General features: G+C 43.0%; 1 protein-coding gene across 1 annotated transcript in view; it reads right to left on the bottom strand.

The window, feature by feature from the left end:
* LOC126474991 (condensin complex subunit 1) overlaps positions 1-26,918 on the bottom strand; it is a 213,738-nt gene extending 186,820 nt beyond the window's left edge. The window contains exons 1-5 of the mRNA XM_050102534.1: positions 26,689-26,918; positions 26,088-26,222; positions 20,643-20,797; positions 9,546-9,694; positions 9,297-9,447 (exon numbers count right to left, since the gene is read on the bottom strand). Of these exons, the coding sequence (XP_049958491.1) occupies positions 9,297-9,447; positions 9,546-9,694; positions 20,643-20,797; positions 26,088-26,222; positions 26,689-26,824 (726 nt within the window). The 5' untranslated portion in view covers positions 26,825-26,918. The remainder of the gene's footprint in view (positions 1-9,296; positions 9,448-9,545; positions 9,695-20,642; positions 20,798-26,087; positions 26,223-26,688) is intronic.
* Positions 26,919-27,491: the final 573 nt, after the last annotated feature.

The following is a 27,491-nucleotide window of genomic DNA, read 5'->3' as shown; positions in this document are numbered from 1 at the left end:
GCTCAAGCATCTCAGAGCATTCAGATGCCGCCAACATGACTGTTTAAGCTGCTGAATGTGAGGCAGCCAAGTCAGCCGGGCAGCAAATTTCCCACCGCCGCAGCTAGCCCGTTAATGGCTATTAAAAACAGGCAGACACTTAAAACAGAACCCTGTGGCACACCGTTCTCCTGGATGTGGGAGGAACTATATGAGGCCGCGACTTGCACGCGGAAGGTATGATACGACAGAAAATTGCGGATAAAAATCGGCAGAGAACCCCGAAGACCCCATCCATGAAGCGTAGAAAAGATGTGATGACGCCATGTTGTATCGTACACCTTCTGCATGTCGAAAAAGATAGCGACCAGGTGCTGACGGCAGGCAAAGGCAGTACGGATGGCCGACTCCAGGCTCACCAGATTGTCGGTGGCGCAGCGGCCTTTACGGAACCCACCCTGAGACGGGAGCCAGAAGGCCCCGAGACTCCAATACCCAATTCAAGCGCCAGCTCACCATCCGTTCAAGCAACTTGCAAAGAATGGTGGTGAGGCTAATGGGATGGTAGCTGTCCACCTCCAGAGGGTTCTTTCCAGGTTTCAAAACGGGGATGACAATGCTTTCCCGCCATTGCGACGGAAACTCCCCCTCGACCCAAAGACGGTTGTAAAGGTCGAGGAGGCGTCGCTGGCAGGCCACTGAAAGGTGTTTCAGCATCTGACAGTGGATGCCATCTGGCCCAGGAGCGGTATCAGGGCAAGCAGCTAGGGCACTGCGAAATTCCCACTCACTGAATGGAGCATTGTAAGATTCTGGGTGGTGGGTGCGAAACGAAAGGCTCCGACATTCCATCCGCTCTTTAATGGAGCGGAAGGCCAGAGGGTAATTGGAAGAAGCGGAACTAAGAGCAAAATGCTCTGCCAAGCTGTTGGCAATTTCGTCGGAGTCTGTACAAACTGCTCCATTCAGCGAGAGTGCAGGGACACTGACAGGGGTCCGATAGCCATAGAGGCGTCGGATCTTGGCCCAGACCTGCGATGGAGAGACATGGAGGCCAATGGTGGACACATACCGCTCCCAGCACTCCTGCTTGCTTTGGCGGATAAGGCGGCGGGCCCGCGCATGCAGCCGTTTGAAGGTGATGAGGTGTTCAATGCAGGGATGGCGCTTGTGACGCTGTAGCGCCCACCAGCGATCTTTAATTGCTGCAGCGATCTCAGGCGACCACCAAGGCACAGTCCGCCGCCGAGGGGACCCAGAGGAACGGAGAATGGCAGATTCGGCGGCAGTAACGATGCCTGTGGTGACCGATTGAACCACCGCATCAATGTCATCATTAGAGAGAGGCTCAATAGCGGCAGTGGAGGAGAACAAGTCCCAGTCAGCCTTATTCATAGCCCATCTGCTAGGGCGCCCAGAAGAGTGACGCTGTGGTAGTAACAGAAAGTTCGGAAAGCGGTCACTACCACACAGGTCGTCATGGGCACTCCAGTGTACAGACGGTAAGAGGCTAGGGCTACAGATCGAAAGGTCAATGGCGGAGTATGTGCCATGCGCCACACTGAAGTGTGTGAAGGCACCATCATTTAAAATCGAGAGATCGAGCTGCGACAATAAATGCTTAACGGTGGCGCCTCGACCTGTTGCCACTGACCCACCCCACAGAGGGTTATGGGCGTTGAAGTCGCCCAGTAGCAAGAAAGGTGGCGGCAATTGGGCTATCAGCGCAGCCAGGACATGCTGCGAGACATCACCATCCGGTGGAAGGTAAAACTGCAGACGGTAACAGCCTGTGGCGTCCACACCCGAACAGCGACAGCCTCTAAAGGTGTTTGGAGAGGGACACACTCGCTGTGCAGAGTGTGAAGGACATAGAGGCAGACGCCACCAGACTCCCTTTCATAAGCTGCCCGGTTCTTATAATAACCCCGAAAGCCACGGAGGGCGGTGGTCGGCGTTGGTGGAAACCAAGTTTCCTCAAGAGCAATGCAGAAGAAAGGGTGAAGGCTGATAAGTTGTCGGAGCTCAGCTAGATGGAGGAAAAAACCGCTGCAGTTCCACTGGAGGATGATATTATCCATGGCTGAGAAAGGCGTGAAGGGACTGGGAAGGCAATTTACGCTGCTTGTTCACCCACTGCCACCGATTCAGTACCTGTGCGAGTGACATCCATGGCGTCTGAGGGACCAGCGAGATCAAGGTCCTCAGCGGACGCCAGAATCTCAACCTCATCCTCAGACGCAGAGCTCGAAGGGTGCGGTGGGGTCGGTGCCACTGCAAGTTCTTTGGCCTTAGAGGTCTTTCTCTTTGACTTCTCTCGCTAAACCTTGGGTGTCACCGGCTGGGAAGGCTTCACCGATTCAGTCTCCGGGATGGAGGAGGATCGTGAAGCCGCCCGGCCGCTGGTGGGGACTTATGCCACTGTCGGCTGTCATCCTTCCCGCTGGTGGAAGCCTGGGAAGGGAGGAACCCAAGGAAACCCTTACGGGCGAGAGAAGCCGAAGAAGTTAGACGCTTCTCCGGCTGAGAAGCGGGGACGGACGTCCCCGATGGGTGGGAGGATGTTGCTCCTGAGGTAGGTGGTGCAGGAGCAACCGGTTGGGTAGAGCCCCCCCCCCACGAGCAAGGGGGCAGGAGGAGTCGTACCGCTCATCGAGCTGGCTGGAAGTCTCGAAACTGATGGGGCTAGCACAGTTGTTGTAGCAGCTGAGTAAGAAGATGTCATTCACACAGGATGGAGTATGTCATATTTCCTTTTGGCCTCAGTATAGATCAGCTGGTCCAGGGTCTTATATTCCATGATTTTGCGCTCTTTCTGAAAGACTTTGCAGTCAGGCGAGCAAGGTGAATGATGCTCTCCGCAGTTGACACAGATGGGAGGCGGGGCACATGGAGTACTGGGATGTGATGCACGTCCGCAATTTCGACATGTGAGGCTGGAAGTGCAGCGGGAAGACATATGGCCGAACTTCCAGCACTTAAAGCACTGCATCGGGGGAGGGATATAGGGCTTGACGTCACAACGGTAGACCATCACCTTGACCTTCTCCGGTAATGTAACACCCTCGAAGGCCAAGATGAAGGCACCGGTAGCAACCTGATTGTCCTTCGGACCCCGATGAACGCGCCGGACGAAATGAACACCTCTACGCTCTAAGTTGGCGCGCAGCTCGTCATCAGACTGCAAAAGTAGGTCCCTATGGAAAATAACACCCTGGACCATATTTAAACTCTTATGTGGTGTAATGGTAACGTTAACATCCCCCAACTTGTCACAAGCAAGTAACCTGCATGACTGGGCGGAGGATGCCGTTTGTATCAGTACTAACCCAGAGCGCATTTTGGGCAAGCCCTCCACCTCCCCAAACTTCTCCTCTAAATGCTTGACGAAGAACTGAGGCTTTGTGGATAGAAAACACTCCCCATCAGCTCTTGTGCAAACTAAGAATCGGGGCGAATAACTGTTACCTCCATCCTGAGACTTACGCTCCTCCCACGGCGTGGCCAGAGAGGGGAACGTTTTCGGATCGTACTTCTGAGCATTAAATTGAGCCCGAGAACGCTTAGAGACTGCTGGCCACCAGCGATAGATGATGTACCACGCTTCATTGCGGGTCATCCACCCTGATGCCACCTAATCCGACCAAGGGCCCTCCCCACAGGTGCCACCCAGCCACAGCAAAGGCCACCTGGCAGGATGGCCGTTGCCGGGAGTCCCGATACCCCAGGAGGATAGGCATCTACTCCTTGGCATACGTGGGGAGTTAACGGCGCAGGCATCAGTAGAGCGATCCCTGTGTTGTCAGGGGGCTACAACCAACAGGGTACATGGCGGCCCCACCACAACGGACTGGCTACCATGCTGGATGTTAGGTGACATATGGTCCACAGTCGCTGTCAGTGCAGAAAGTGGCCCCGCACATTGCTTGGCAGGAGCGTATCGAAGCCCAAGAGATGTAGAGTGGGCAGGACTGCAACGCAACGATGGATTAGCTGGCGAAAGTTCTCAACGCAAGATGGACACAATGCATCAAGTAAGGCGCCCTTCCCCAATCGGCTCGCTCTTCGGAAAAATTTTGAGAGATGGAGGTCAAACCCGACAGGGGACCATCACAGAAGGCCGAAACGTTTGAGACTCCTTTTGGTCGCCTCTTACGACAGTCAGGAATACCACGGGCCTATTCGTACCCCCGGACCCGCAGGGGGACAGAAGAACAGGGAATGGCAGACTCTGCGGCAGTAACGATGCCGGTGGTGACCGAGTGAACCACCGCATCAATGGTATCATTGGAAAGAGGCAATGGAGGTGAACAAGTCCCAGTCAGCCTTATTCATAGCCCATCTGCAGGGGCGCCCAGAAGAGTGACGCTGTCGTAGTGACAGAAAGATCGGAAAGTGGTCACTACCGCACAAGTCGTCATGCACACTCCATTGGACAGATGGTAACAGGCTAGGGCTGCAGGTCGAAAGGTCGACGGCTGAGTACGTGCTGTGCGCCACACTGAAATGTGTGAAGGCACCATTATTTAAAAGAGAAAGGTCGAGCTGTGCCAATGCTTGCTCAATTATGCTGCCTCAGCCTGTTGCCACTGATCCACCCCACAGAGGGTTACTGGCGTTGAAGTCACACAGTAACACAAAAGGTGGCGGCAATTGGGCTAGCAGCGCAGCCAGGACATGCTGCGGGACATCACCATCCCGTGGGAGATAGAGACTGCAGATAGTAACAGCCTGAGGCGTCCACACCCGAACAGTGACAACCTCTAAAGGAGTTTGTAGAGGGACAGACTTGCTGTAAAGGGAGTGAAGGACTCAGATGCAGATGCCACAAGATACCCTCCGATACCCTCTCATAAGCTGCCTGGTTACTTTAATAACCCCAATAGCCATGGAGGGCGGGGGTTCGCATCGACAGAAACCAAGTTTCCTGAAGAGCAACGCAGAGGATAGGGTGATGGCTGAGAAGTTGTCAGGGCTCAGCAAGATGGTGGAAAAAACCACTGCAGATCCACTGGAGGATGACATTGTCCACGGCCAAGAAAGGCATGAAGGGACCAAGGAGGCAGATTACGCCACTGGGTCAGCTGCTGCCACTGATTGAGTACCTATGCAAATGACATCCATTGTGTCAGAGTCCGGCGAGATATACGTCCTCAGCGGACACCAGAATCTCTACCTCACCCTCAGACGCAGTAGGTGGGTGCCACCGCAAGTCCCTTCGTCTTAGAGGTGGTCTTCTTGGGCTTTTCTCGCTGCTCCTTGTGTTTCACTGGCTGGGACGGCTTCACCAATTCAGTCTCCAGGTCGGAGGAGGATCGCGAAGCCCTACAACCAGCTGCTTGTGAGCACTTATGCCACTGTCGGGCGTCATCCTTCCCACTTGTGGAACACTGGGAAGGGAGGGACCCAAGGGACCCCTTGCGAGCAAGAGGAGTCAAAGAAGTTGGATGCTCCTCCGGCTTAGAAACGGGGACAGACGTCCCCGATGGGTAGGGGGGTGTTGCTCCTGAGGTAGGTGGCGCGGGAGCAACAGAGTGGGTAGTGACCCCCCTGGGCAAGGGGGCATGTGGAGTTGTACGGCTCGGTGAGCCGACTGGAAGTCGCTGAACTGATGGGGCTATCACGGTTGTCGTAGCGGCAGCATATGAAGAAGTCATGCACACAGGACGAAGTCGTTCATATTTCCTCTTAGCCTCAGATATGTCAGTCAATCCAGGGTCTTATATTCCATGATTTTCCACTCTTTCTGTAAGATCCTGCAGTCTGGCGAGCAAGGTGAATGATCCTCTCCGCAGTTGACACCGATGGGAGGCGGGGCACATGGAGTAGTGGGACGTGATGGGCGTCCGCAATCTCAATATGTGAGGCTGGAAGTACAGCAGGAAGACATATGGCTGAACTTCCAGCACTTAAAGCACCACATGGGGGAGGGATATAGGGCTTGACATTGCAGCAGTAGACCTTCACCTTGACCTTCTCCGGTAATGTATCACCCTTGAAGGCCAAGATGAAGGCACCGGTAGCAATCTGATTATCCTTCGGATCCCAATGAATGCGCCGGATGAAACGAACACCTTGACGCTCTAAACTGGCGCGCAGCTCGTCGTAAGACTGCAAAAGGAGGTCCCTATGTAAAATAATACCCTGGACCATATTTAAACTCTTATGGCGTGTGATGGTAACTGAAATATCCCCAAACTTGTCACAAGCAAGTAACCTTCATGACTGGGCAAGGGATGCCGTTTTTATCAATATTGACCCAGGGCGCATTTTGGAAAAGCCCTCCACCTTCCCAAACTTGACCTCTAAATGTTCTACGATGAACTGAGGCTTTGTTGACATGAAAGACTCCCCATCAGCCCTCGTACAAACTAGGAACTGGGGCTCCTTCCACGGTGTGGCCAGGGGTGGAACGATTTGGGATCATATTTCTGAGCGTTGAATTGAGCCCGAGAACGCTTAGAGACTACTGGCGGCTGGCCACCAGCAAGAGATAACATACCACGCTTCATTGTGGGTCATTCGCCCTGGTGCCACCCACTCCGACCAAGAGCCCTCCCCACAGGTGCCACTCAGCCTCAGCAAGGGCCACCTGGCAGGACGGCCATTGCCGGGAGTGCCGATTCCACAGAGAGATAGGCATCTACTCCTTGGCATACGTGGGGAGTTAATGGCGCAGGCATCAGCAGTGATCCCTGTGTTGTCAGGGGGCTACAACCAACGGGTACATGGTGGCTCCACCACAACGGACTGGCCACCATACTGGATATTAGGTGCAAGGAAGTCCAAGGTTGTTGTCTCTGCAAAAAAACAACACTGCACAGTGCATGGTGGATATCGCACCAAGAAATGTATCCTCGCCCAAGAAATGGAGAACGAGTGGAACGGCAATGTGGCGATGAGAAAGCTGGCTAAAGGTCTCAATGCGTGATGGGCACAATGCACCATGTAAGGCGCCCTTCCCCAATTGGCTCTCTCTTCGGAAGAATTTGGAAATATGGGGATTAAATCCGAGAGGGGACCATCACATATAGACCGAAACATTTGAGACTCCTTTTAGTCACCTCTTATGACAGGCAGGAATACTGCAGGCCTATTCTAACCCCCGAACCTGCAAGGGGGTGAGTGGCAGAGATGAATTGCTTTTTGAAAACTTTTCTTCTTTCTTTTCTTTGAACAGAGTGTGTGTGTGTGTGTGTGTGTGTGTGAGTGAGAGAGAGAGAGAGAGAGAGAGAGAGAGAGAGAGAGAGAGAAGGAGGAGGAGGAGGCAAAGAAGAAGACTAAGAAAAAGAAAAAGCAGCATCAGACGCCTAAGACCACATGACAGTCAACTGATTGCCGTGTCATCTTCAGTCATTCATCAGATGCAGTGTTGAGTGGCATGCGATCAGAGCACACTACACTCCCAGTTGTTGCTGACTTTCTAGACCTTGGGTTCACTACTACTAATTCCTTATCTCTCTTACACTGGCATCATGAGGCTGAGTGCACTCAGCCTGTATTTTTCATTTTGCAATAAGGTTCATCAAACATAAGCTCAAATTGTTGGTAGGATTTTCCCTTCATTTCTCAAAATACGAAGCTACATTAAGCTTTCTGTAAAAAGACCTGTGCAATTATCAATCATTTTCGTCTCAATGTGTTAAAAATTTTCTGTCAGAAAATGAATCTGTGTTAATTTTCCAATCTACCTTTCTTTACAATTTCTCTTCCCCTAGGCAACGGCCTTGCCGCAGTGGATACACCGGTTACTGTGAGATCACTGAAGTTAAGCGCTGTCGGGTGTGGCTGGCACTTGGATGGGTCACCATCCAGGCCGCAATGTGCTGTTGCCATTTTTCGGGGTGCACTCAGCCTCGTGATGCCAATTGAGGAGCTACTCGACCGAAAAGTAGCGGCTTCGGTCAAGAATACCATCATAACGGCTGGGAGTGCGGTGTGCTGACCACACATCCCTCCTATCCGCATCCCTCCACTGTGGATGACGCAGCGGTTGGATGGTCCCGATGGGCCACTTGTGGCCTGTAGACCGAGTTTTCTCTTCCCCTAAGAGTCAAATATTGTCTCCAGGACACATTCCAGCTGTTCGTAATGAAACAGTATGTATCACAGAAATAATATACAACTCTTCATAAATATTTCATCAAACATTCCAAGTGTGGCTCCTAGGCCCAATATACATGCTTTGTGCAACATTTATATCACAATACTAACTTTCTGGCTTTATGGGAAGAATAATATTAAGTATAAAATTTAATGGAGAACTGCATATTAAGGATATTATGCCAATCGTTTATAAATATAACAAGTGCCTATATGAATGTTGATTACACAAGTCTCATTTTACTGATGTTTGAATTCAATTTCAGGCATTTTGCCATCTCCTTGCTACATGGCTACATCTCACCATCTCTTGGTGCTCTTTTCCTCAAAAAAAATTGAGTGTTGCACTTTCAGCACAAGAAACAGGTGTCTTTGATACCACACCAATATAATCATAAATTGTTTTGCACTTATTCAGTAAATCTTAGAGAATTATGTCTAGTTGGTTGTTATGTAAAAATTTTCCTTGAAGTAACATATTTTACAGTTATTTCAAGGATTTAGATGCCTACAAGCGACTGGGAATTATTCTGTGAGCTGCCTGCGGCTAAAACAAGAAACTGCTTCAAAATCACACCAGGTAAAGCACTTACATGAGACACAAAGAAGTAGCAACAGATTAAGAGTGTGTGAACTACTACAGTAATAAACAGCAGTTCTCCAATTTAAGTATTATTTTTGCAATCTAAATCTGCTGATGACAGTCACAAACAGCAACAGTAATAGACAAACTGATGGTATGGGACACAATGTCTTTTTTTTCCAGCCCACCATGGCCTATTGCAGTTAGCACTGCCTCAAAGCATTTACATCATTCAAGATTTTAAAAGAGGAAAAAAAGGGGGACATGGCTAACAACTGTTTCCAAATTAATCACCACCTTTTCCAATCCTAGAGACAGTACATTAATTCTGACCACATACTACAATGTGAGGAAACTAGACAATTTTCACAAACTTATAGGCATAATTCCTTCATCTTCATTCGGAAAACTATGATCTTTATTCTGTGTATTCCTGTATACAATACAGAGGAAATTTTTTGTTTTTATTCTGGAAGGAGGTAACCACCCACCATATATTTGAGAGTGGAAGGGGGGTGCGGGAGAGGGAGGGAGGGAGGGAGAGAGAGAGAGAGAGAGAGAGAGAGAGAGAGAGAGAGAGAGAGAGACTGACTGGGACTGAGATCCAATAGTTAATAAGTATTCCACTCACCTGGCCAATGCGCACAATGCAACTGAAACCATATCCATGCTTCTTCACCAACGTACCAATAATCTGAAAAATAGTCTCACACATTGGCTTCATCTTGACTTGTGTAACTCCTGGATCTTCTAGTGATTTGAAACAAGCATTTCCGATAATACTGTAATAATAATAAAATTACATATTAAAATGCCTTTTTATATGTAACTAAATTTGTAGCCTCTAATAATTTCTATACCGACTATGGGCAAGTCTTACTCTGAAAATGGTTCTTCGCAGACAGCTGGATCCCAAAGATTTTGCAGTGGTAACTGTAAGCAATTATATATTTCAATCAGTGCCTCATGGTTACGTTCTTTCCAGTTCCAGTCTTTGCTTTCTGACACTTTGCTGATTTTATTTTTACCCTACAGTGGTACGGAGAAAATCATCATGAGATTTGGACTTTTAAATACAACACAGTATTTTAAGCAACAGAACCAAACTTTGCAAACATGCATGCTACATACATTTGCATGGGAATTCAGGCTCTAGTTATAGTCAGCACAACTAAAATGAGGAAAAGAAGACTGTAGAGAGATAGTCATTTAGTTTGTTTAAATTGTTACATAAATAAAAAACATATATAAAAACCACAAAAATTTAAAAATGTGTGACAGAGTAGGAGGAGAACGTAGTTGCAGGCCACTGGGCACACGTCAAACCGAGATGTCCATGCCACACTTCCACCCCTCACACTGTAAGTTGAGGTGCATCAAATTTTAGTATGAAATCTACTTTCCCATAGGAAATATATGGTTTTGTTAGCTGTAATCCAAATGTCTGCTAGGATCTGGAGTAGAGTGGTAGACAGGCTAATGGCACATCTCAGGTCAGCCAGCAGTGCACACTCAGAGAATGTACGCACTAGTGAGATGGTTTCCACAACTGCATCGGTGAGGGTCCTGTTGATGTAAAATGAAGTCATGGATAAGTCTGGAGTGGCTCGTACATAGTCAGTAAAGTATGATAGCAACTTTTAGAGAGGCTTGGAGCAAAGTATGCCACACCCCAGCAGTCCCCTTGATTGCTGTCAGCTGGTTAAGGGTTGTACTAGCCTGCCTTTCTGTATCCCAGGTTTAAAATCTGATATCGTACTTTGAGTCCAAGTTTGCCTTCTGTTGTCGTTTCTTTAGCTAACTTGTCAGCAAGTTCGTTTCCCAGAATACCCATGTGGCTTGGGGTACAGATTAGTATTACAGTGGTTCTGGAGCTGTGGAAGGCGAACAGTAGGTCTTTGAGCTTAGCAACCAATACATTTCTGTATGCCTTGTAAGCAGCTCATTGAGTCACTGCAAATAAGGAAATACTTTGTGAAGTGAATTTTAATGTACCCCACAGCCTGTGCTATGGCAACCAACTCTGCAGCATATACACTGTATGTATTTGACAACAATAATTCTCGTGCTCCCTTGCATGTGCAAACACATAAACAATCTTGTCATTGACTTTTGATTATGTGTGTAGATGCATGTTGAGTTTGGGTAATCATGAAGACTCTAACAGAATTGGTGTCCAAGAATGGTGGGATTAGCCTTTTTTCTTAGGGCCACAGAAGAAGGCCATCCGAATTAGAGGACTTGATACACACCATATGGGTGCCTGGGGGAACTGCATGCACACAGACGAGGGCTGTCTGAGGCCCTTGCACAGAACCTGCAGTCTTATCCCACCTGGCCTATCTGGTTTTAAGTGATTCATAAACAGCCTGCTGGTTGTGAAACAAAGTCATGTAACATGGATACGCATGCATTTGACAGATTGTGACAGCATAGTTACCAAGAGTTGCTGGCATTAGACTTGCAGTGCTGGACACCATCGTCCATCAGTAGACTGTATACAAGGCTCATAGGGAAGGCTCTAGTTACCAACTGCACACCACTGCACCCACAATACCACTGATTGCAAATGGCAGAGAGGATTATGTTCAGAACCGAAACCTGAGGGATTCCAGTTTCCTGTACATATTTGTTACTGAGGGTCAAACCCACCCAGATCTGGGACAGTCTGAGGGATAGAAAATTTTAGATAAAAATGAGTAAACAGCCCTAAAAGCGCCACCCATGCAGAGTATATAGGATGTGATAACAGCAGATGGTACTGTACACCTTATGTAAGTTACAGAACACAGCAACCTGGTGTTGGCGATGGGCTAAAGTATTGTGCACTACATATTCCAGGATAATCAGCTGGTCCATGGTGGACCAAACGACTAAAAGCTACTCTGAAATTGTGGTAAAGATCCTCTGGCTTCCAGGCACCAACACAGTCATCAGCTGACCATTCTTTTGAATAATTTACACAACCCATTCTTAGAAAGATTGGTCTGGTTGATCACTGGTCAAAATTTGAGGCCATTTTCCTGGTTTCAGAATAGGAATCCACCACCCATCACTGATTGGAGGGAAACTCCCCTTCCCAGCAAATATGACTGAAAAACCTGAGAATGTCTTCCATGCTGTTGCTAAGGTGCTTGTGGATTTTACTGAGTCAAGGGGTGTGTGTATTAACACACTGCTTAAGCACTGTGGAATGAATTCCCATGCATTAAGTGGAACACTGTATTATTCAAAGCCATGTACAGGGAAGGATAAGGAATTTTGCTGCTCCAGATGTTTACTGGTCAGGAAAGTAGGATGATAGTTTCTGCATGTAGACACTTTGGCAAAGTGTCCTGCAAAACATTCACGAATTACTGCAGACTACCACCACTATGGGAGATATGAGGGACTACTGTGAATGGTGAGTGCCCACAAATGCAGAGTAGTTTAGCACATACTTGGGGCGATGGGATGTGGTCTCTCATGGATGATACATAATGTTCCAACACAGCTGCTTTCTCTTCTTTATTAAAAACCATGCCTTTGCTCGAAGTCTCTTGAAAGCTAGTAAATTTTCTATAGAAGGATGGTGCTTGTGTTGTTAAAGCGCCCTATGACACTATGATAGCTGCAGCTACTTCTTTGTGCCACTATGGCACAGTTGTCCATTGGGAAGAGCCTGAAGGAAAGGGTATCATTGCTTCTGCAGTTTTTATAGTCGTGTCAATAATATCATGTACCACTCCTTCAATACCCTTCTCAGGGCTGGTTTCAAATGTCACTTTGTCAGTTAGCTTTCCAAAGTGACCAAGAGTGGTATATGTTCCATTGGTTGATGGTTTGAGAAAAGAGTGTGATGTGAAAGTGGCCGTTGTCACAAAGGTTGCCATGGACGGACCACTGGGTTAAGGATGAGACACTTGGGCTGCAGTCATAACATATTGGGCTGAGTATGTTTCATGGTCCGTACTGAAATGTGTTGCAGCTCCAGTGTTAAGGACACAGACTTCTAGTTTTGAAATTAATTGTTATATTACTTGGTCCTGCTAGATGTGGTTTGGTTGCCCCACAGAGGATTTGTATAGGTACATGGTGAAAGACCCTCCCTGGATATGGTAAAGTTAAATTTTACTAAAAAAAGGAAAAAGCGATAATGACAGAATCAAAGACCAACCATAAGTGTCAGCAAAGACATTAATTATGATTGAGTAGTAAGGTGCAGATAAATTAGCAAAAAACATTTGTACATGATTTTGTTTCACTCTCTCATATTTAGAAGGATGGTTAAGATGTATTGCTCGCAGTATAATGTGCTACGAGTGTTTTGTATTGTATGCAATTTCGAATAAGAAGACCTAATAACAGAATTAAGTATTTTTAATTGAAGTGCAGTGGAGCCAAACTGGGAGAATTTCCTTCATGTTTTATATTATCTTGAGAGGCACTGGTGTTCCCTGGAGTCGGCTGCCTGCGTCTATAATTGAAATGTAGGAAAGGAAGTCCACGGTCATATTTTCACAAGATTAACTAGAAAGAGAACCTTTCAGAAGACGACAAATATAATTAAAATATACTCAGTGATGGACACAGTAAAAAAGAGAAATGACAAGATAAAGTGAATAAACAATTCCGTACATGCAGAACATTTAATAATAATGCAACTGTATTATCCTCTAATTTTTCCGTTTTAATCTCTCTCTCTCTCTCTCTCTCTCTCTCTCTCTCTCTCTCTCACACACACACACACACACACACACACACACACACATTGTGGGCATTGAACTCTCTTAGGAGGAGGATAGTTGGAGGCAGCTGGTCCGCTAGTTCCACCAACTTGTGATATATTACAGATTTGTCTGGGGTAGGTGGGGTTTAAATATTATTATATTAACTGAGAAATAGATATGAAAAGCCATGGGATTTAACACTGTGGTTAGTGGCATTTGCTCACTGAAGAAGCCTGATTACATGAGCATGCAGACTCCACAAGCCCTCTCGGTGTTAATACAATTTATACAGGATTTTTAATAGTAAGGACTTGGGTTTCTGAGAACCTTGCCTCATGAAGCACCATGCCAACTGTAGAGTAATTAGCCTGGTGGTGATAGCAGCTATTGCAGTACCACTGAAGAAATATCAGACCGAGATCTGAGTCAGACCGAGATCTGAGAAAGCGGTGTAGAGGAAACAGAAGTACAAATTACGTTGCTGCTGAGTCGCATTATACCTGAATGCGTAGTTCTTCACCAGTATTCACAGGCTTGACTTATGGGGGTTGGGGACTGAATCTAGAGCAGCATAATTCGGTTTAACTTTTGATTTATCATCCTTGTCCTTATATGAGGTTTCAGTGTCTGTGAGGACTTTCCTGTCTTTAACTTCTGGAACAAATGAGGACCTGCATCCTGTGGCTATGTTAGCCCCTGGTTGGGAGCAGCCTGCTCGTCTGGTTCATCCTGGGGGGAGGGGGCATCTTGGCAGGTGTCCTCTTCCCTGATGATATCAGAGGAGCATGAGGTATCTCTGGCTGCACTGATGGGGTGGTCACTATCAATGATGTGAGTGTGGGTGTTGAGAGAGCTGGTGCCCCCTTCCACGACTATAAAACAGGCACTGACATGTGGCTAGGGCCAGGAGTTGCGGTTTTGAGAGCTAGTTACCCTGCTAGATGTGAATTTTGACACAATGGCAGCAAAGCTTGATGTCATATTGGTTGAAAGGAGTCATTCAAACTTTTTTTAGCATCTTGATAAGACAGGCAGTTAAGTGTTTTATATTTCTGGATTTTGTTTCTCCTCTTGCAAACTGAACATGTTGGTGAACAAGGGGGATGGTGTTCTGGACAGTTTACACAAGTAGGAGGTTGTTCGCAAAGACTGTCCTCACGCGTTGTCCTGCTGCACGTCTCATTCATACAGCAGAACAATGTATGTCTAGAACTTTGACATTTAACAATCTCAGAGGAGTAGGAAAGGGCTTGGCATATCATCTATATGAGCTCTGTTCAAAAATTCTGGAACTTTGCACACAAAATTATTCTATGCTTACCTTTTATTTATTATGCATGCTCTCCTTCATAATACTCCCTTCCACAATTGATACATTGCCCCCAACACAGTTTCCTTTTACGGAAGCAGTCTTGGTATGCCTCTTGCTGGATCGTGTGAAGTGCTGTTCGTGAATTTTCTTTTTCTTGTCTTTTGACAGGGTTTTCAACTTTGAAAATAAAAAACAGTCTGTCGGGGCCAGGTCTGGAGAGTACAGAGGATGAGGCAGCATAGTGATTTTGTATTTTTGTGCAATAGCCACATACCAACAGGGATGAATGTGTGGGTGCATTATCGTGATGCAAGAGCCATGAACTGTCCCGCCACATTTCAGGCTGTTTCTTTCTCACATTTTCTCACAACATGTCCTGCTAGTACCATCGATTAACAGTTTGTCCCTCTGACACGAATTCATGATTAACTAATACATCAAAGTCAAAGAAAACTACTAGCATGGCTTTGACATTTGACCTAACCTGATCTGATGAGCTTTTTTTGGTCTTGGAGAACCTGTCCCAACCCATTATGAAGACTGAACCTTGATCTCAACATCATAACTGTAGATCAATGTGTCATAACCAGTTATGATTTTCTTAAGGAATACCTTATTCTCATTTGCGTGATCAAAAAGCTCATAACACATTGCGAGGAAGAGGTCTTTCTGATATTACTCATGACCCTTGGAATGAACTTGGCAGCAACACAATTCGTTCCAAGATGTTGTGTCAGGATTTCACAACGTGATCCAACTGAAATGTTACATTCTTCTGCAATCTCTCTGACAGTCAGTCTTCGATTGGCACACACAATTTCATTGACGTTCCTGACTTGAGTGTCGTCAGTAGATGTTGAAGGGCACCCTGAACGAGAGTCATTTTTACTTTCCGTCCGTGTCAACCATTTATAACACCGAGTACTGCTCAAGCATTCATTACTGTAGGCTTCCTGCATCATTTGGTATGTCTTTGTAAAGGTTTTCTTTAACTTCACACAAAATTTAATGCAGATGCATTCCTTCTCTAACTGCCATCTTGAATTTTGTAAACGGTGTGACACAATGTTCTATTTAATACAGCACTGAACAATAACTAACAGACCTACAACAATGAAACTTCCAGCAGTTACACATAAACACAGGCATGTGTAGGGTTGCCAACTGCATTTTGCTCCAACACACCATTGGCACAAAATTATGAATATTCCGGAATTTTTTGAACAGGCCTCAAAAACCATAAAATCTTAAGTTTTTGAGGTAAAACATTTCCATCAAAGGTTAGGATGAAAGCTCCTCTGTCCACCCAACTATTCTCAGGCCCTCTCTGGATGTAACTAACAAACTGGACTTCAACCACTCTAGGTTAGCACACAGTTCTTTATGTGTCTGTTAACATTTGTCCTGCTGGACGATGACATTTTGAATCCTGTTGAGTCTGATATGAATAGAGATGGCAACTGGTACTTCCCAACACTTGTCAAAGGACTGAAGTGCCTGAGATTTGTCAGTATTCAATGTTTCAATCAACAAAGATGCGTATATTCTCTACTGCAGCAACTAAAATCAGTCCCCAATATTCTTCACAAAAAGTAATTCTACAGTATGCCAAGAACTGGTGAACTGCTCAACTCCATTTCTCCTTGCCAGACTATCACCCCATGGCATAGTCAAATTTGGAAATGTCATGAGGTTTTAAGTATCTGCATTAATCTCACTTTCGATCCGCTGAGACGGCTGTGTTGATATGGTCCCCAGTATTCACAAATTTGATCTGTTTCAGTGTGCACTGTCTGTCCTGATGCCATTCACTCCAATTGGAAGCTCTCCCCATGGGTGCCACACTGTCATGAAAAGGCTACCTGGCTTAGTATCCATTGCCCAGGGTCCTGTGTGCCAGACTGAACATGCACCTACAACTTGGCATATGTGAGATCAGTGCTACCCCTGGGTTGTCAGGGGGCTATGCTGTGAGAATACAGGATGATTCTCCCACGACGGTTTAGTAACCAGCTGGATTTTGGGTGCTAACAGAACTCCACTCCAGTAGTAGATGCAGAAGATTACAGTGCATGGTGGATAGATTACGCACTATGTAAGATTCCATTCCTAGAATGGTCCATACTTCAGTGAAATTTAGAATATTGGAGGTCCAACTCTAAAAGGGGAACACAAGTAATTGAATGAAAAAGGTTGTGAAACTTATGAGTGTCCTAATAATGGCCAAATCTGCAATGTAAACAACTCGTTACGTATGAGACCCCTTTCAGGTGCCTTTAATGAAAGGCAAGGAATAACTGCGGGTTTATCCTAGCCCATTACTCCACAGGGGGAACGCTTACAGCTATTTTCTCGAGAAGGAGTTTTTTAAAAATATATACATATTTATGTAGGCGGCATCTATCTTAACTCTAACCCTCATTATGAATGCTTTTACACCAATGGTAGTCAACATGGTCCCTACAGTTCACAAGGGGGCATTCCAGATTTCCTGGTGGAAGGCAGGCATATCAAAAACATTTTCATCAGGTTTTCATGAAATTCTGACAAAGTACTTTGTAAGTAATTATTTCTATATACCTAAACTTGTTTCAACCCTGCTTTATAAATGTTATAAAGGACAGTTACTTCCCTACTTATTAAATCACTATTACTGTGGAACTGGTGGGCTTTACATTACAAACAGACAAAGCTTCAAGATTTATTTTTCATATTTACTTCAGTTCTTTGATAGATTAAAAAATTTAAAAAAATTATGACGAAAAGGGAGAGGGAGTATGAGATGAGTTATTGAGCAATTTCTTCCTATTGAGCTTCCAAAATTCCTGGGTCACTCAACAAACAGAATGTGGCCCGAGCTATGCATGGGCTTGTCACCAAAGCAATTCTTCAGTTTTAATCTACAATTTACAACCAGTAAATTACAGTCAGGGTCTACATTTGCCACTGGAAACATTTTGCAGGTTAAAAGCTGGTTTCGAAAACTTTTGTCTTACCATGACATACTCTACTTGAAATGTTTACAACCCCTTTTCTTGATTTTTTAAACCACGTAACAGCAATGAGTAAATTATGCTCTGTGCAAAATTCTACCATGTAACTTTCTCTTTCATTCCTTTGCCTCTGTCCATGTTCTACTATTTTTCCTTTTCCTACAATGAATTCCAGTCCCCAATCACAATTAAATTTTCATCTTCCTTAACTATCTATATAATTTCTTTTATCTCACCATAAATTCTTTCAATCTCTTCATCAACTGCGGAGCTAATATGCGTATAAACTTTTACTTCTGTTGTGGGTGTTGGCATTGTGTGTATTTTTGCTACACTAACATGTTCAATATGTTGTTCATATACTTACCCACATTTCTATTTTTATTCATTCTAGACCTACTCCTCCATTATCCATATCTGATTTTGTACTTGTAATCCTGTGCTCACCTGACCAGGACTGCTATTTTCACCACCACTGCACTTCGCTAATTCCAATAAACTTTAACTTATCCTTTTCTTCCCTTTTCAAATTCTCTAATTTACTACCCAATTAAGCGATCTAAATTCCACGCTCTGACCCATTGAATGTCAGTATTGCTTTTCCTGATGAAGACAACCTCCTGAGTAGCCACTGCCCGGAGATCTGAATGAGCGCCAATTTTACCTCTGAAGTATATATTTATAGCATCACGAAAGTCAATGTTTTATTACACAAAACACAATTCCGACTCGTCACGGACCACGAGTTACTAACTTTTGCCTTTGACTTCACAGTTAAGCTTCTAGATACAATGATAAAACGATTTCAGGAGTCGTGACTCTTTTTGAGCAAATATACCTGGATCTGGATAACACAATGATTGACAGTTGAACAAGGAAGTAGGGGATGTCAATGGTTATCTATTAGGTGTTGCAGTGATATGGCTCCAATAGCAGCAGCTGTGCAGTTCTGTACTTTGTACAGTTATACATTTTCTACATTCACGCAGCATTTAGTCCTCATTTGCAGGATCATAATAATCTTATCACTTCCCTAAGCACTTTCACAGTTAGCTACACACGTTCCATAAAAGATACACAACACATTGAGAAAACAGCATGTAAGAATAAATCACAAAAGTAATGTTACAGACAGCAATCAACCGCAGCTGACTTTTAACTGAGAGCTGAGGTAGCAGAGCAAAACAAAAACTGTGTGCAGCCTGTACAGTATAGGAGAGAGTGACCAGACTCATGCTCTGATTGATTGTCACTAAGGTAGCTGACAAATGGTAGGACCTAGGCACCATCTGTTCAGAGTTCTTTCTTCTCCATTTTCTTGTGGTGCTGCCTGTTTTGCGGGTGTATGCAGAGCATCATCAATAGAGTCAAGTTACATGATATGGAGAACAAAACAATAAGATTTATATCAACTGCATGAGCTTTTGGCATGCTGTGTATTAGCCCAACACAACACCCATCTGATCTCTGTCAATCACAAAGTTATTTCAATTACATTACATTCAAGTACATAATTACAAGCAATAGGATTGAAATCATAGAAAGTAACATTCTATAGATACACTCTTCACATATGCTGTTGGCCAATAAAACTACAACACCACAAATGTGGCATCTTTATTAGATTGGCATGATGTGTGATGCATGCTATTGCTATTATTATTATTGTTACTCGTGTAAGAAGAAGAAAAATCTGCCAGCATGTGTCAGAATTTGACAGTTGCAGGATCATAGTCTACTGAGAATGCAGTTTATTGTTCTGTGATATAGCTGATCATGTTTCTTGGGATTCAACACACAATATATGTAGAAGCAGTTGGTACAAGAGGGCAATACTCAATGCCGTGCAGGATATCAATGGCCCCTTGTGACTACCAACCAAGACAACCTGTCTGTAGACATATTGTTCACTTGGCCACAGAGAATTCCACAGCGACATGCTTTACGTAATAGGCCTGTTTGCAGCAAATCAAGTGTCCACATGTAAAGCGTGATGCTGTCTGGAGCATTGTGGGCTATCAACAAGATGACAATCACTGCAGTTTCCACTGATGTGACAACCTAGAGAGGCACACCACCCATAGTACAGCAAAAAACAGTGGACACGTGTGAAACATATAGGCTTTTCAAACAACTCTAGTTGTGTGGTACTATTGAGATCCTGCATACCATATGAGTATTGTCTTCTTGACCCTTTGATTTCAGCTGCGTGTGACAGTCAGGCAACCTAACGAATGCAAGCAGAAATACCATGGAGCAATAAACTGCCATGATCCTGCTGCAGTGTGCAGGCTCTATGGAGAATGAATCTTGTCAGATTGCACTTATCAGTGTCATACAGACCCAGCACCTACTTTAATGGTATGTGGTACCAGTGGGGTGCACAACACGATCACCTCTGGTTCGCATAGCCAGTAATTTGGATATCAGTATTACATTGCTGTCACTTTATGGGCAATGATTTCTCCATTTTCAATGTCTCTCTGATGTTTTCTTTCAACAACATGAAGCACGATCCCATGTTGCCCACATTGTTCTGATCAACCGTCACATACAGGGCATTCGACTGATGCTATGGAGAGCACGTTCTTCCCATCTTGCACTAGCTGAAAAAAATCTGGACGTACTCTGTCAAGAGACTGGCAGGCATTCACTTCCAAGATGCGACAACTGATGAACTCTGGCATACAGCTGAAGCAGGAGGGAATGACATATCCCTATCTGTCACCCAAGCACAGTTTGGCTCAATGTCCAGTCATGTTAGAGGTACTGTGATGCCAGTTCTGTGTACTAAATGTCCCACGCTGCATACCCTCCAAATCAGCTACAAATTTGTGAGTTCTTCCTACTATAATGTGTATGCGTAGTAAATAAAATTTCATAATTTGCTGTTCTTCCTGGTGTTGCAATTTTAGTGGTCAGCAGTGCGAAACATACCATAATGCTGGAAAAATAAAATTTACCTTGCCACACCCGGCCAGTCTGTCTTCAAAACCTTTTATATATTGTGTAAGCAAATACACCATCATTTTTGTGGCATTACGGTACTTGTGCTGCTTATCTGCTTCCATTGAGTCACGAACAGTCTTATCCAGTTCTTTGACACTAATCCTGAAAGCTTTACAATTTTTCTCCTTTAATATACTACCACAACATTTACAAGCATTCAGTTGAAAGTAATTTAGTAGCTAAAATGTACTAGTCAACAGAACTTAGAATTTAAAGTTATTGTGATTAAACCACACAGAAAGCAAAATATCTGAATAAAGTGAAATACACTGTTTCATTAAAACAGGCACAGTCCACGCATATTTACCTGTCCCAGTGAAACTTGTGAAATTAAAATTTATGCACAAATAAATCTACCTTAAAAGGTGGAGAATCATGTGTATACTATGAGGTGGCACACACTTTTAAAGCTAGAGATCTGCTTACCATGAGTGTTGATAAACATATTGAATTGGCAGTCACTGAACTAACAAAACTAGAATTCATAGGAAGTAAATCATTCTCTGTGTGTGTTCAGCTCACCTAATGGTAATGTGGACACATTCTTCAATAAATTAACTGAATTCATGGAAAGAGCCTTAGCCTCCAAAAGTAGACACAGTACTTGAGGATAAAAATAGTTACATATTTCTAACATTTTGAGCACTTTTGACACGAATGTTACCAACAGGGTACCAAAAAGCTCAGTATCAGTCTTGGACCCTATACTTACACACAATGACAGGGAAAATTGGAAACAATAGTATTTATGAATGTATTTTGGCCTTCCTGATCATCATCGTTATACAAAGCTAAAAAAAGGTGCTTGGTAAAACCCATAAAACTGCAGGTCTACAAAAGGATCTTCCCAGAACTTGAAGTATGTACTTTTTATTGGATAATGGCAAATCAAATCTGGGATGAAGTGTATATGGCAAACAATGTGGATTTTTGAGGAGAGATGCATTTTACAAATAGATAGATAACTGTGGGTATTAGAAAGTCATCCAAGACACTCAAATCTCTCAGTTTTTTGCAAAAGCACTACACTAATCCACAGCTCCTAGATTACTATCACAGGTATAAAAGATGGCACACATGGGTACTGCTTGCTGGAAAAAAAAGTCAATGATAAAATAACATGTAATGCAGAAAACAACAGCATAGTACCAGAATGTTTTAAAACATGAAACTGAAAAGGCAGACCCAATTATAACAACATTTAAGTCCTAATATAGAAGCAGAACAACGGAAAATCTGAGAAACTGGCAAATTTTATGATTATTTCTCTGCTACTGCGGAGAAGCTGCAGCAAAATCTTCCTACATGCAGCACCTACAATAACTAAGACAGCAAACACAACATAGTCACGAAAAAAGTTTAGAAATTAAGAAGTCAGCAAGGGTAGATGAAGTTCCAGCCTCTTTTCTGAAGGTGTGCATGGGCAGCATAAAAGCCATGGACCTACCACATATTTTCCAAGGAAAATCAAACTAACAACTGAAAACTGTTTTCTATCAAGGAATAAAATTTTAGAATAAAGCTCCCAATGAAATGAAAAAAATGGAGCTAAAATGATCTTCATAAGTAATGGATATTATACGACTGAAGATTACTTACAGGAGACCAAGTAGTGGTTAATAACAAAAGGGAATAACTACAAACACCTTGTCACATTACATTATCACAGTGTAATACTTTTAAAAGAAAATCACATGTAGAAGATCTGAAGTGCATGTTGGTAACGTCTTTTCATTCTCCTGAGTGCAACATCTCAATTATCATGACTGGACACAGACTTCGTTTTTCAGGTGAACTGAGGTGAGGACATGAAGAGACACATGGGGTGCCATTATAACTGACTGTTTTGAGCCTGGAGTCAATTTTCCAGACTAATTAGTGCAAGGGTCATAGCAGCATGTTCATGGTGAAGGAATCACCAGTCAGTGTTCCAAGGCCCGTTTCACACTGGGACACTTGTGACGGTCGCCACACACCGTCAGTTGGCTTGCGGAGTATAGATGTAGATGTACATACATTCATTTAAACTGGAGCATTCACACTGGGACACTACACTGCCTCACCGAGCCACTGTGATCCAGCAGTGACTTACCCTCGCCACATGTGACGGACAAGGTGACTGTGTTTACAGCAGTCACTGCCAGACATGCATTAGTTTGAATTGGAGTGTTCACACTGGAACACAGATCACAGACACAGTGCTGCAGATTCCCCAACCAACAGGCAGTGATTTTTGAGACAGTTACTCAAAACATTCATTATACATTATACTGTACACATTGTAGTCAGGAGTTTAGATTTGATTAACACAGAAGATTTTGTTGATTTATTGATCCATTTTCATCTACACAATGTGCAAGAGATATTTGGATGTTTTTGTTAATATTAACAGTTTTACATATAATATACCTTTGTACATAATAACACACATTAATATATCAATTAATGATGAATACTTAAATATATGTTGTTATGCTAAATACAGAGAGATAAAATACAAATGTTCTTCTGAATGAGACTACATTGGGTAAACACACAAAAATTTAGTTTTGTAGGTATTCATTTACTGTGTAAAAGCAGTGATCAACTAAGTACAATTTCAGTTGAGATTTGTAGTGACCAATGTTTTGTATGTGTTTAATCGTATCTGGTAAGGCACTGTATAGTTTGATACTAGGATGGATAAGGCTGTTTTGAAATAACTTTGTGTTGGCACTTTGAACATGTACATCCAATTTTTATCTTGTATCACAGCTGTGTATTGTGTGATTTTGAATGATGAGTGATCTTTTTGTATGTAAGTTCTGCTTTAAATACATTATACTTTCAAGTGTGTGTGTGTGTGTATATATTTTCCCCCTAAGGTAAGTCTTTCCGCTCCCGGGATTGGAATGACTCCTTACCCTCTCCCTTAAAACCCACTTCCTTTCGTCTTCCCCTCTCCTTCCCTCTTTCCTGATGAGGCAACAGTTTGTTGCGAAAGCTTGAATTTTGTGTCTATGTTTGTGTTTGTTTGTGTGTCTATCGACCTGCCAGCGCTTTTGTTCGGTAAGTCACCTCATCTTTGTTTTTATATATAATTTTTCCCACGTGGAATGTTTCCTTCCATTTTTTATATATATATATATATATATATATATATATATATATATATATATATATATATATATATATATATATATATATATATGCGCAAGGAAGTGGCAGGATCATCCTTTTTTGAAACAATGGTCTACATGATTTGCAATTATCTACCCCTTCCATTATTCTTATAATTTTTATTTTTTTAAAATTTGGAATGTTTTGATGCCATCTCCAGAATTTCCCAAGAACATAATCCCATACCGGAGGTGAGAATGTACAACTGCATAATATACATACTGAAGGGTGTTGTAGCTGGTACAATTTTTTAATGTATGCAGCACAAAACAAGAAGTACTTAATTTTTTGTTCATTTGCTCAATATGTGCTTTCCATTTTTAGTTGTCTTGTAGATGAAGTCCAAGAAATTTGGTACAGGCTGTTTTGGCAATTGTCAGTCCGTATAGCTCTAGATTGGGTGATATCAGATTTTTTGTTTGTGCTGTGTGTATATCCACAGCTACAGTTTTTTCAGTGTTTATTATTAAGTCATTGTCATCAAAGTAACATATTAGCCTGTCAGTGGCTTCTTTATGTTTAGGTCATTTGCATAGAGTAAGAATGGAACAGGACCCATTACTGATCCTTGTGGCACTCCATATTTAACAGTCAGTAGCTTGGAATTATATTGCCTAATGACATTGTCCCTTTCTTGATCTATTTCCACATATTGTTCCCTGTTCTTAAGATAAGAGCTGAGCCAGTTGTTAGCTGTTCCCCTAATGCCAAGATTTTCTAGCTTGTGTAGCAATTTGTCATGATTTATGGTGTCAAATGCCTTTGACACACCCAAAAATATGCCCATGGTAAGTTTTTTGTTGTCTAATGCTATCAGTGCCTCTAATAGAAAGGAGTGAAAGATTCGGTTGAGCGGTTTGCTCTAAATCCATCTTGAGATTCTGACAGAATGCCATTTACCTCTAAGAAGACTGTTAGCCTCTTATTGAAAAGCCTTCCTAACATTTTTGAGAAAACAGACAGAAGTGCCAGTGGTCTCCAGTTGGAAATATCTTTGTTTTCTTTCTTGTATAATGGCTTTACGTTTGCTATTTTCAAACATGAAGGAAAAGTTCCTGTAGCAAAAGATAGGTTACATAGGTGGGTTAAGGGCTCAGTAATCAAGTCTCCACACTTCTTTATAATGAAGTCAGGTACATCATCTATACCTGCAGATTTCGAATTGCTTTGCTTATTAAAGTCTACATTTAGGTATCCACATATAAAAACTTTTTCGATTTGTTACTACTTTATTTAGTAAAGTATCAAGCTGAGTATTGAATTTTTTTAGGTGGGTCTCTGGAGATCTATATAAACATATCACAATTAACTTGAATGCTGGAATATCTATGCCTGATATTTCAAAATCTTTCTCAGTGTTTGAAAAAAATAAATAAATTGTTAAGTTGTATGTTCTTGTTTTGAATTTAATACCTTATTTTTTTCGGACCATAAAAGGCTAGCAAAACCTAGTTGCTACTCCTGTACGAGTCCATTTCAGTAACTAATCAGTTAGCAACACCTGCGGTGTTGGACACCAGTGATTCAGGAGTGTTCATCACAGTCACAGGTGACCATCAGTGGCGACCGCCACCAGTGTCCCAGTGTGTGCAAATCATGTTTTATGTTATGTTGCTTGAAGCAAAAACAAATGAAATGATTGTATGGCGTTTATTGGTCGGGATATCCCCTTATGGGTTCAGCTGCCGTATTGCAAGTCTTTTTAGTTGACGCCCCTTGCATGGAAGCCCGTAACGCTACCGCTGCACTACGCAGGTGGCAAGTTGTATGTAAATCAAACAACATTGTACAACAAGCACCAAATGAATGAGGTAGTGCAGCTGTCAGAGACTGGCCTCATATTCACGAGGATGGAGGCTGCTCTGTATGTCCATCTCAATTTAGGTTTTCCTATATCCTTTCACGCAAATTCCGGGATGGATCCTTCATCAACGCTACAGCAAACCAGGTATTCTGTTCTCTTAAACAATACTTGTAATTTCTGTGCCTATGTATATTTTGAACCAATGATGATCATTTTATTACCATGACAATTCCTATATCATTGTGATTGTCCTTGGATGAATAAATAAATTATGCTCTGTCCTCTGCACAGTACAGATGCAAATGGGATTACATACTTTTTGAATAAATTCTCCACTTTCTGCACCACAAATATTAAAAACATAATTTACTAAGTACAAAATTAGGAAAGGTGGACCTACTCTGCTTACTTAATATGAAAATTTGGTAGGTATTACCTTGCATGACAGCACCCCATGCTTTTGTTAACACACTCCACTCCAGTTTTCTGAAGTGGACTATCATCGAGAACAGTGAATCAAAATGGTCTAGGACGAACAGCATACCAACATCGTGCATGGCTTCCCGGCATTCTGGAAAAGGCGATAGATCTTGTAAGTATAAGAAACTGTGCGTGCAGTGTAAAATATAAATAAACCAGCTATATGTTAAATTATTACAGTGGCTTCAAAAAACATGTTTTCTGTCATTAAAATTAAAATGAATTATATATTTCGCTACTGTATACATAAGATACTTCACCCATTACGATTTGTTTATATTTTTCAACAATGGGCCCTTGAGAGTACATAATTGGAAAGCATACACCTAGTCTCAGGCTATACGAGCCGGAAGAATGGATTTGCAGAAGTCACTGTCGATACGATGTATTGTATTAGCACATAAACACAGCACAATTTCTTCTTATAACTCTCAAACATACACGTATGTAGCAGACATTCCTAGGTTCGTAGTTTGAAATAACAGCATCGTAATGGGCACGCACGTATAATGCACCACTAAATATGATGTCAATTTGGCATCACTCCATGAACTAACCAGCAAGTTTTCCTGGCAAATCTCCGATACCAAGAACATTTTCAACAGTATATCTTCCTGCGTTTTTCCAACGATCACTTGTAAGGTCATCTGCTGAAGAAGGAATATGAAATTCTGGTATACACTGTTCATCCATGATGATATAGATAAAAGTTTACTACACGCCTGCCAAAAAGTTTGTAACACTATGAACAAGCTCACAAGCCGATTCCCGCCAAAACATTCGCGTTTCGAACTTGACAACCAGAGAGTGTACATATCTATGTCTTACACCATAGATCATGTATAGTCTATAGGAATATATTTAAGGCAGACATAATGTCAGTGATTTTGTTGGGGATTTGTGAACAAGCATTTACGAGCGTACGTAGTGGCGCACAAGATATGATGTGCAGAGTGCATTAGACTCTGTGGAATATACATGTTACGTGTTTGTTGATGGGCAACGTTATATATTTGCGTAGCCAGATGTATTAATATGTGTTGTGCGAATAAAGAAAAAGCTTGTTTTGTCCCTTAAATAGTTGTTACTTGTCATTTAGCAGCGTTAATATGCATAAACGACAACAGGTTATGGGCCCAGCTACTGGATTAAAGCGAAGTGATAACCTTTAAGGTGACTTGTACTTGCGCAAAAAGTTCGTGGAAGTTTGTATAAAGTTGGATTCTGTACGCTATACACAGAAGAAAAATAAGTGTAAAATGAGTACAACACAAATACCGCAAATAGAGCGGCTTGCAGGGCGCGAAAATTACACGACCTGGAAATTTTCCGTTGAAGTGTATTTGCACTTGGATGACTT

This window comes from Schistocerca serialis, chromosome 1 (assembly GCF_023864345.2).
Source record: "Schistocerca serialis cubense isolate TAMUIC-IGC-003099 chromosome 1, iqSchSeri2.2, whole genome shotgun sequence".
In the NCBI taxonomy this organism is placed as follows: Eukaryota; Metazoa; Arthropoda; class Insecta; order Orthoptera; family Acrididae; genus Schistocerca; species Schistocerca serialis.
Note: the sequence above shows the minus strand (reverse complement) of the source record. Positions and strands in the feature narration are given on the sequence as shown.